Source organism: Amphiprion ocellaris, chromosome 23 (assembly GCF_022539595.1).
Source record: "Amphiprion ocellaris isolate individual 3 ecotype Okinawa chromosome 23, ASM2253959v1, whole genome shotgun sequence".
NCBI classification, from domain to species: Eukaryota; Metazoa; Chordata; class Actinopteri; family Pomacentridae; genus Amphiprion; species Amphiprion ocellaris.
This window is the reverse complement of record NC_072788.1, coordinates 17,908,922-17,920,279: the sequence shown is the minus strand read 5'-3', so window position 1 is coordinate 17,920,279 and position 11,358 is coordinate 17,908,922. Positions and strand designations below refer to the sequence as shown.

The 11,358-nt window shown below is 41.3% G+C and overlaps 1 protein-coding gene across 1 annotated transcript; it reads left to right on the top strand.

The window, feature by feature from the left end:
- The first annotated feature begins 584 nt into the window (after positions 1–584).
- On the top strand, positions 585–11,358 carry taf6l (TAF6-like RNA polymerase II, p300/CBP-associated factor (PCAF)-associated factor). Its single transcript, XM_055008071.1, has 12 exons — positions 585–742; positions 1,386–1,554; positions 1,721–1,807; positions 1,921–2,071; positions 2,184–2,234; positions 2,509–2,603; positions 2,686–2,760; positions 3,598–3,818; positions 5,780–5,912; positions 7,186–7,314; positions 9,382–9,878; positions 9,955–11,358. Exons 2-12 carry the CDS (start codon positions 1,408–1,410, stop codon positions 10,286–10,288), a joined length of 1,920 nt encoding a protein of 639 aa, XP_054864046.1. The 5' UTR covers positions 585–742; positions 1,386–1,407; the 3' UTR covers positions 10,289–11,358.

Below are 11,358 nucleotides of genomic sequence, written 5' to 3'. Positions count from 1 at the left end.
TGTTTGTATAAATAGTGCTACATAGGTAAAGTTGGATTTGTGTTGGACCACTTCAACCACTTTCTAGTACCTTGAAAAGTTGAAATTGGTGTTGAGGCTGTAAGAGCAGCACAACAATGAACTGGGTTTAGGAACTAAAGTATGAATCTAAGATATCAGGATCATGATTACAGTATTTTGAATTTAGTTAATATTTTGGATTATTTAGAGAGGGGCCGACAGTGATCAATTTCTGACAAGATTTTACATCGTGTCTGTTTTTAAGATATTTCACGAGTAGACCCACAGCATCCATCCATTCAAAGTCGACTACCTGTATTTAAACTTAAATTAACCAGTCATAGCTTCCAGTGCTTACCCACCAATCACTAGCCTCCATCTTCCGGCGCGTCACTAGTATCCGGAAGGTGTTGACATGTAGTCCCGGAAGGTTTAAGTCAGCCAAAATTAAAGCGAATGCTATATGTTTTCAGTCAAACGTATTCACTTATATTTAGCAACTTAGAGAAAATCTTAGAGAAAAAAATTTACAGACATCGACGTTTAATACTATATTTTTAGCACTAATGCGACATACTATTCACAGAAGAGCTCACCTCTTGCCTTATTTTGAAGGATGTGGCGGATGTATATCTCGTGTGTGCTCACTTGATGTTGTGGATCGCCCAGTGCCGCGTACAGCTAAGCTGATCTAAACTTTCTTTCGGACGCTATTCGGTGTTCAGCTGTCTAAGATAAGAAGGTAAATAATAAATTCTGTTTAAACGTTCAAGCGTTGCATCCTCTCTGCCCTTCCTCGTAGCTAGACACTAGCATGTCTGTGACAGGAGGTAGCTAAACCGGATGACTCGGACTACGAACTACCGTTGTTTGGTTGCTTCACGCTGTTTTAATTGTATCTTATGCACCATCCGACCGTTATAGAACAAAAGCTGTTGTTTTCTTGATGTCACAATAACCTTCGTGAGTGTACAGTAACTACGTATGAAGTGTTTGTTCCAGCCGGTTGACTGAAACCAGATTCCATGTCGTTAGCATGTACGCTACAGTCATAAGAAAGCCGTGTACCAAATCTCATTTAAAAAAATGATGCAACTCAAGAATTCTTGGCTGGTTGTCACTAAAACATGATGGCCGCAAAGAAGTGAAGACGTATAACGAATAGACAATGTGTTTTGATTCATTCGGGATATATCTCATTCACCAGACACGACTCAGTTTTCATTAAATCCTAAACCAACAGCTGCAGTAGCGTTGTTGTAAAGTGGTTGTACGGAGCCCCCAAAGGTCCGAAAAGCCTGCCGCCCCCACGTAGTTTTCTGTTGCAAAAAGTTGTAAAGCACTAGAGATAGCACATTTTAAAATAATATGTTTTCTGTTGTCAGTTTCTGAGTGGTGGCCGTGAGCATGGCGGACCGGGAGGAGCGCCGCTTCGCCGAGGTTCACCGGGAGTCCGTTAAACTCATGGCCGAGAGTGCAGGCGTGGAGCTCGGCGACGATGTGGCCGCTCTGCTGGCTGAGGACGTTTGTTACCGACTCAGGGAGGCGACGCAGGTCAGTGCCACCTAGGTACCTGGGTAATGTGTGCAAAGTATGGTGTTGACATTACACTAGTATGGATTTAGAATATAGAAAATGTCTAAGATACTCAGTGGAAGTTACTAATGTAGACCTGGAGTACTAAAGGTGAGATGTTTGTGTTCTGATTTTATACAAATAGAGCAGCTCTCAGTTCATGAGACATGCAAAGAGGAGGAAACTGACAGTGGAGGACTTCAACAGAGCTTTGCGCTGGAGCAATGTTGAGGTGAGTTGTAATTGTCACATCTAGGGTGTCTCCAAGTCAACAGCATGTCTGTAAGGTCAGTCTAATGTGGCCTGAACGTGTTACAGTAGTCCTTATCTCTGTGGGTTTACCAGGCCATCTGTGGCTACGGGGCCCAGGATGCTCTTCCCTTCCGTTCGGTGAAAGAAGGAGAGCTTTTCTTTGTTGAGGATCGGGACATCAACCTGGTCGAGCTGGCTCTGGCCACCAACATTCCTAAAGGCTGCGCTGAGACCATGGTGCGAGGTATGGCAAACCACACAAAGCCAAGTCACAAGTGTCACTGAACCTACTAGAAATCTATGTTCGAAGTCTTCACGAGCAATGTTTACTGATTATGTCTCCTCTGTACTGTCAGTGAATGTTTCGTACCTAGATGGTAAAGGCAACCTGGAGCCTCAGGGGACAGGTAAGACAAAACTATACTACCCAGGACAGCACTGCAACAGTTTAAGGGTAGCTGCAGTCTTGTGTCACTGTGTTATATAGAAGTGTGTAATGACTAGTCCAGTGCATAATTACTGCAATTACACCTGGTAGACAGAAGAGAATAGATCTTAAGCTAATATTGTTAAAAAGATAAAAATTTCCCTGTTAATATTGAGTACATCAGTGTAATCCTGAAGGTTGAATCTCAGCGTTACCTGCAGCAGTTGTCTGACCTGACTGTTGAATTGTCACAGTTCCTACTGCAGTACAGTCTCTGTCAGATGACCTTCTGAAGTACTACCAGCAGATCACAAGGGCAATCCTGGGAGAGGACCCCCATCTCATGAAGGTAAGCTGCTGCTGAACTGAGGCTTATGTTCTGTATGGCTAAACAATGTGTTACTCGTAATATTTTTCCCTGTGTGTTTTAGGTGGCTCTGCTGGACCTCCAGTCTAACTCCAAAATCGCTGCCCTGCTGCCATACTTTGTTTACGTCATAAGTGGAGTAAGTTCAGCTTTATACCTCTCAATACCAATTCTTCAACCAAGAGTATCTTCCATCCATCCATTATCTATACACTGCGTAATCCTCATTAGGGTCACAGGGAGGTTGGAGTCTATCCCAGCTGACTTGGAGTGAAGACATCTAGAGACAAACAATCACATTCACACCTACAGACAATTTAGAGTCACCAGTTAACCTCAGAATGTTTTTACCCAGAGAAAACCCACATGCACAGGGAGAACACGCAAACTCCAGGCAGAAAGATCCCAGAAAGGCCGTGACACGAACCCGGGATCTTCTAACTGCAAGGCAGAAGTGCTAACCACTGAGCCACTGTGCAGCCCCTAAGGGTATCTTCTGATACAGAATACCTGATCTGGTGGCGTCCTTTTCCCCAGAGCTGTGAGGCAGTGCTTTTAATTTTGTGGGATAAATAAAGATAAGATCTACTTTATTCATCCCGGAGAAAATTATTTTGCCAGAGTACAATAAACAAAGGTTAGTGGAATATACACAATTACACAGAGATTAGTACTAAAATAGAAATAACAAATAATATAAAGTACAAAATGTAAGTTTCTAAAACTCTTTGTGTGAAGTGTCACAGTGTGTAAAGTGACTGCATAATAATACTAAAAACTAGAAAGAGTAACAGAAAATGTACAGAAATAGAGTAAACAGATGTATTGCACTTGAGTCTACTAGGATAGTCCGGTTATATTGCATGTAGAAAAGTGGTTTGCTGATTATGGCGTGTTACACTGGACTGATGCTGGCCCAAGTCCCAATATATATTCCATTTATTCATGTCTTTATGCTGTGGGTATTTCTTTTCAGGTGAAGTCAGTAAGCCACGACCTGGAGCAGCTCAGCAGGCTCCTGCATATGGTGAAGAGCCTGGTCCAGAACCCCTATCTCTACCTGGGCTCGTATGTGCGTAGTCTGGTCTCCAGTGTCATGTACTGCATCCTGGAACCACTAGCTGCCTCCATCAACCCACTCAATGACCACTGGACCCTTCGGGACTACGCTGCCCTGCTTCTCAGCCACATCTTCTGGTGAGTAAAACATTGATGGCTGGTTAGAAGCAGTATGTTTATGGTTTATTGTTTTGTCAAATGCACACAGTAAAAATATTTTACCCGTTTTAGGACACTGAAACTCCCAAATAATCATACTTTTACATCATTGTTTACTATTAGTCCGTACTACAGAGCTTTACATTGACGTCCACTCTAGTATTGGCCAGTTTAATAATAATTATGTAGTATAATTCATCAAAGTGCCTTCAATCAAGGTTAATCAGGGCTCCAGAGTGCCAAAATGATCACATATGCGACCTTTTTTTGACAGTGTGCGAGTTGAAATTTCACGTGGTCGCATTATGTGAGTGAATGATGATTGTTATGCTGCTCTGGTGGCCCTTCTGTTAGCACAGGTAGCTGCTGCGCAAATTATTGTAGGGGCAGATAGTACTATTTTTGCCACACTGACTCAGTCTCTCCATGCCTGAGGTGTTTCACCATTACCATGTTCCAAAGACAACAATCTACAGCCAATTATGTTAAAAAACACAGTGAGGAGAATGGAGGAGAGGAGAGGTCCTGATAAAAGCGTTCAAGGGCAGGATGGCAGATCTCCACTGAGTCCGTTAAGAAGAAAACGTAGCCCCACATTCAATCTCAATGGCTCCGATTTTAAGAGCGACCATAATTTTGACTATATTAGCACGATTGACTCTTGTATTGACATTTTAAATGGAATCTGCTCATAGGAAAGTCTGCTCATAGAAAACTCTGCTGATAGAAAAGAATGCAGTCAATGAAAAAATGGTTGATTTCAACATTGATCAATCTGTGTAGAATGTTCTTTGCACAATTTTCCAACAAATGTTTGGTGGCACTCCTATCAAGTGTTTGGCCTGTACCCAGTTTATGACTGGTGACAAATGAATTTATTTCAGATTACATTTCACGGATATCAAATCTTTTATGTTTTTATTTCGTTATTTGATCAGGAACCATGCAATTAACATAGAAACATCTGATGTATTGCATATAGAATGTATACCATTAATCTAGTTTTCAACTCCCATCCCTGGTTGGGCTTTTCAGTGTAAGTAGACAAAGAGGACCAACAACACCAATAAAAACGCCACAGACAACTTTACAACACACACACACACACACACACACACACACACACACACACACACACACACACACACACACACACACACACACACACACACACACACACACACACACACACACACACACACACACACACACATAATGACACAATCCACAGTCAGTCAGACCTTATAGATGTCATAGGTGGGTACATTTTTGTTTTTCTTTCAGCCAATACTTAACTTTTGCTGTTAAAGTTTTTAAATCTGCTAGCATTTAAAGTCAATGCAAAATAAATAAGGAGGTGGGATGGGGCAACCAAATCATTTTCTGGGGTGATCCAACCAAGACACTTGGTAGCCCCAGTGCTGCCAGTGAAATGGTTAGTCTGGAGCCCTGGTAATAAAGGCCAAGTCATTGTTTCCGCATCCCTATTTGCTTACTGATATGGTCTTTGAAAGCGGATGTGCACATAGCTGTATTCATACCACAATATGTACATGACAGTCAGCTACACAGACTGTTGCATAGCCCCTCATTTCAAACACAGAAAAGCACACAAGGTTCTTGTGGATGTTTCTAAATGCTGGCTGGGACTTTGCACTTTGGATAGCCAGTAGATACAGAATGAATGTAGCACCCTGCCAGTATGATTATTCCTTATTCCCTATTTGTTTTCCTGACATATATGAAGTTGAAGTGCGTGTGGTCTGCATGTGGATAACTGTAGAGGGATTCGTGGTCTGAAGACTACGTTTTAGGTGTTCTTTACGAAGGCAACAGTTGCTGATTTACACACATGGAAGACACAGAACAAGAATAACACCAATTTGATTTCCCCTTTGATGAATCTAAATTCAATGGTCACCCTCCTCTTTTCTCAACAGGACTCATGGTGATCTGGTGAGCGGTCTCTACCACCAGATCTTGCTTTCTCTGCAGAAGGTTCTATCTGACCCAGTCAGACCGCTGTGCTCCCACTATGGAGCTGTGGTTGGCCTTCATGCACTGGGATGGAAGGTATGTTCATCGTTTCTGTCCGTAAATCCAACAATATATTTTTCTGTATAAAATTTCTGGCATTTTTTTGTTCCAGTAACATTTTTATTCATTGTGGGTTGATTTCTGCCTGCAAATAAAGCCCTCCGCCTCTATGGAACTACTTCTGCTATTGCTAGAAGTAGAGAACTCAGAAATGCCTTTTGTGCAGTGCAACACAGTTATATCATAAATCATAAAAAATAAAGTAAAATACATTAAATAGAATTTGTTTTATATTGTTTGTTTTTGCAAAAAAGTGGAATCAACATGTAAAATATCAGCTGCCTGCTGATGATCACATGGATGCAATCCTACTACAAATTGACCGCTGTGGACTTGTTGGAAATAATGCAAGGAACAATTGATTAAATTGTGGGGGTGTTTCCGAGTCCCATCAATTCGCATCTACATATTTAGGTCATGCGATTCGGTATTCGTACATGGCGTACACATGCATAAGACACACCTGTGTTCAGCGCAACATCATTTTGCTTGTTGATACATCTATATTAAACGGCTGCATTCTATGTTGCCGTGATTTTTGATCATCGATAACTAATAAACAAATGCTGCATTTCTAAAAATAAAATTAATAGACTGCATTTCTGACAATGCCATATGGGGAATGAGCAGCCTTGACGGAGTACTGCGCTCTGAGTTCTTTTCTAGTTACAGCATGTGGTTTAGCCAAAAAGTACCTGAATTTTTGTCTGCCTGTTGGTCAGGAATATCCATTTCAAATCCACCAGATGTTTTTGGGGTCAAGACAGCTGCTCTGTTCAGTGTGTGGCTGATGACTTATGAGTCCCATCTACTGCCTGGGCAAACTATTCAGAGTCCTGTTCTAAATGTTGCACATTTGTTATACTTATCCTTCAAAATGATTTTCCTTTGAAACGTCCCCTTTATTGTGTCTAAAATCAGATTTATCTGATGATATCGACTATATCCAGTCATGTTCCTTCACCGAGACTGTGAATCACTTTAATCTTAGCATGTTAAGATTTCTTCTTCAATGGAAATATCCTCCATGTCTTGTGGATTATTTTTAGACACATTTCTGCTAAATTAAAGGGGAAATATGTGGCATTTTTGGAGATGAACACAATAAACTGACCATAACCGATGGACCTGTTACATTACTGTGGATATGATCTTGAACACTCCACTAACAGATCTCACTTTCTGCTCTCCTAAATGCTCTCCTCTCAGCAATTTCAAACAAATAACGTTCGTACATTTCTGATGGCAGGCTGTCGAGAGAGTACTCTTTCCACATCTCCCTGCCTACTGGGCCAACCTCCAGGCTGTGTTGGACGACTACTCTGTCTCCAATGCTCAGGTCAAAGCAGACGGTCACAAGGTCTATGGAGCCATCCTGGTCAGTACTGCTGTGACCTCAGTGTCTTTTATACAGAGAACTGACTTTCATGTGTTTTTCTTTGAGTTTTCTTTCTAGTGTCTTTCAGAGCTGCAATCCTGTGTTTCAGATTTGGAGATTTATCAATATGGAATTGCAGGGTCACTCTCATTTAAGAGTTACCTGTTTGTTGTGGCTGATTCTGATATCATGTTAGCCTTCATCACCTGTAATTAATTATATTTTTTTTCCAAACAAATTTATAATAAATTATATGTTTTTATCACTGTAATGAATAATTAGTGATCAGATTTAATCACCTTTTGACAAGCATGTAAGCCACAAACACCATTAGAAACACTTCACACGCTTTTGGACATAATCATTTTTAGTTTCTTTGCTTTTTAGGCTGTAGGGGGAGAGATGGAATTATGTTTCCCTTTAGAGTTTATATTGTGCTTCTTCTACAAGTGTTTGTGTTGCAGTAACAGATTAACCTCTTTATGGTTTCCGTACACCAGAAAACATTTTTTTCTTTTAGTCTAAGAAATGGAAACATGTAATGGTGGATAAATGGCTATAATTCTTACTGGAACAGTTTAGGCACTGAAATGCTCCATGTTGTTAGTAACAAAAAATATATAATGTGCTGACCTGTACACATACACTACTGTTCAAAAGTTTGGGGTCACCCAGACAATTTCATGAAAACTCACACTTTTATTCATGTGCTAACATAATTGTACAAGGGTTTTCTAATCATCAATTAGCCTTTCAACACCATTAGCTAACACAATGTAGCATTAGAACACAGGAGTGATGGTTGCTGGAAATGTTCCTCTGTACCCCTATGTAGATATTCCATTAAAAATCATCTGTTTCCAGCTAGAATAGTCATTTACCACATTAATAATGTGTAGACCAGGGGTGTCAAACTCATTTTAGTTCAGGGGCCACATTCAGCCCAATTTGATCTCAAGTGGACCACACCAGATAAATCACACCATAATGACCGATAAATAACCACAACTCCAAATATTTCCTTTGTTTTAGTGCAAAAAGTACATTCTGACAATGTTCACATTTAAGGAATTATCTACAAAGGAACAAAACATTTAATCACAGGTATCTGGAACTGAATGATACAGTGTTTTACTTTATGATCAAAACGACAAAAGTGAGACAACAAAGTCAAAAAACAAGACAAAATATTACCAAAAATGAGACAAACGACACACAACAAAACAAAATGAGACAACAAACTTAGACAAAAAAAGTTGCAATGTGACAAAAAATGGACAGATCACAAAAACAAACAAAAAAATTACACAAATGACTCAAACGAGACCAAAAATGACAAAAGCGAGAAGCAAAATGCAAAAAAAAATAGAAAAACAACACAAGCGAGACAAAAACCCCAAAATGACATAAATGATACACAAAACAAGGAATAACGCAAAACACAAAATGACAAAAATAAGACAAAACACACAAGCAAGACAAAAAGGAAATGCAAAACGACAAAAACGAGAAACAAAGTGACAAAAAACACGAGACAAACGACAACAGTCAGACAAAAAAAACACAACAAAAACAAAACAAAATATTACAAAAATGAGACACAAAAGGGCAAGGGAACAATGAACAATCTACTGGTAATATTTTACTTCATGATCAAAGCAACTTCTCAAGGTCTAGAAATTAGTTTAGATTTATAGTTTTGCAAATTTACAGTCTGCAGTTAATGTCTTCCCTGTAATTTTTACACTTTACAAAGTCGTCTTGCGGGCCGGATTGGACCCTCTGGTGGGCCAGTTTTGGCCCACGAGCCGCATGTTTGACCCCCCTGGTCTAGACTGTATTTCTGATTCATTTAATGTTGTCTTCATTGAATAAAAACTGCTTTTATTTCAAAAATAAGGACATTCCTAAGTGACTCCAAACTTTTGAACGGTAGTGTGTGAAATAGTAAAAAAATGTCCAGTACAACTTGTTCATAGAATAAATGAACTCAAGTTAACCATCAAAGCAAACAGCAGACAGCCTGGTACTACCTCAGTGTAAATGCTCCTTCTGTGTGTCCTGCAGGTGGCAGTGGAGCGCCTGCTGAAAATGAAAGCTCTGTCTCTGTCCCAGCCAGCAGAGGGAACCTCCAATGCACAGCCAGGCTCAGTGATGGGTGCTATGGGTTACAGAGTGAGCTCCCCAGGCCTCAGCCCACCTCCAGAGCCTCTGTCAGAGGCTGCCCTTGGAATCGCCAGCCACCTCCAGGCAGGTGGGGCTGGTTGTCCCTGGGAGGAGTGGACTCCGGTCCCCCTCCCTGCCATGTACTGTGAGCTCTACTCTTTCTTTGGTGACAGCTTGGCTGTCAGGTTCAGTACAGGACCAGGGTTTGGCAGTTACCCTCCCTGCACCCAGTCTCAGCTCAGTGACACCCGGAAGGAACCCTCCGGTCCTGCCTCCAACCCAGACACGACCCGTAAGATGCCACAGCTGACTGCCAACCTCAACATCAGCCCCAGGCAGGATGGGAGTCCTCGCACTGACCCACCCCCTCCCAGCCTTGCAGCCACAGGATCAGGAAGGTAAACAGTGAAACTCTTTTTGATCAGGTTTGAAGTTTGCAGTCCTGCATGTTACTGATGTTTTTCTCCCTATCAGATCCTTGGCACGCTCCTCCTCCATGCAGCGCTCCAGATCCTCCTCATCACGTTCAGGCCAGCGTTCAGCAGGTCTGTCTCGGGATGTTTTCCCCAAAGCGCGCTTCACCTCTCCTCAGACTGGGCCTCCAGTCTTCTCCTTTCTCATTGGTGGGCGGCAAATGGGTCGCCGTTGCCAAGGTCGCCGTCCCTTCCAGACCACGTTTGCCCCTACTCCACCTTTTTCTACCATCCCTCCACGTGCCTATGCTCACAAACTGCCCGTCATTGGCAGGGTGGGAAAACCTGTACGGCGCTGGACGTGTTCCCATTACTCCCTCCATCTGCCTCTGTAGACGGCAAGGTCTTAGAAATGGCCGTCAGGCTGCATTAGCACACAGTGGGGTTTGACTGCTACAGACTTTTTCAAGTCCATATTAATATTGGCCCACTTAAGCTGCCAATAATTGGTATTTTTTGAAGATATAGTTGAAAATAGAAAGGATGGGCTGTTTTTATCATGGTGTACAGTTCAATATAAACATAATCCACTGAGACAGCTACTTCATACTGATGTACATTTTTTGACCATTTCTCACTTTGGTACCCCACAAATGGTGGTGTCAGAGTAGACATAAGTGGATAGTAGTGCATGACATTACTTCACCAACCAATCCAGCCTGAGTCCAGCTCAGAGAGCACCCATGTTTCCCCCAGAAATGTGTCAGTTTTTTACCAACCAACTTTTATGTTATTTTGGGTTTCTCATGATTACTTTCTGGGCGAAAAACCTGCAAGTAGCAAACTGACTAACATCATATTGGCAGCATTTCGAGAAAAAAACCCCACAATGCATTGGTAAATTTGACCATGCATGCATGTATAGCATAAAGAAACGTGCCGCAAACAATAAGAATGAAACACAGAACTAGTTTTTGGAGGTAAAAGTAATGAACATGTTGCTGATCACTGGTAAGAGGTGTCCACTATAGCCGCCAGAATCTCCAGCAATATCAGTGTCTTTTTTTAAATGTTTTGTTCATTTGCTTTTCTGATTTGGTGTGTGTTGTCCTCTGTGAGCTTCTGTAGATTTCCCAAAAGTACCTGCTATCTGTTGGTGCTCTGCTCGACTGGAGAGATGGAAAAATAAACACAAGCATCAGATGCGTATGGAGCCATGAGGAAGCTTTGACCTTCCTCTCATTATTAGTTAAAACTAACCAAAGTGCCATATTTTTGGTACGGTTTTTGGTACATTTAATGCGATTTATAAGATTTGATGAATCATTAATGCTGCCTGAAGGACTGAACATTTGCTGAGGACAGTGTTGGAGCATTTGCCCTGTATTTGTAAAAAAAAAAAAAAAAAAAAGTTCTGACATCTTGTACATAGCTGTTTTTACAGAATAAATATTTCATGGTTGTA

Bases quoted from the DNA above. Each gene is read 5' to 3' on its own strand.
- taf6l (XM_055008071.1), top strand. From the start codon at position 1,408: ATGGCGGACCGGGAGGAGCGCCGCTTCGCCGAGGTTCACCGGGAGTCC. The intron at 1,808-1,920 runs GTGAGTTGTAAT...TGGGTTTACCAG, and splicing joins TGCGCTGGAGCAATGTTGAG to GCCATCTGTGGCTACGGGGC. The intron at 2,072-2,183 runs GTATGGCAAACC...CTGTACTGTCAG, and splicing joins CGCTGAGACCATGGTGCGAG to TGAATGTTTCGTACCTAGAT.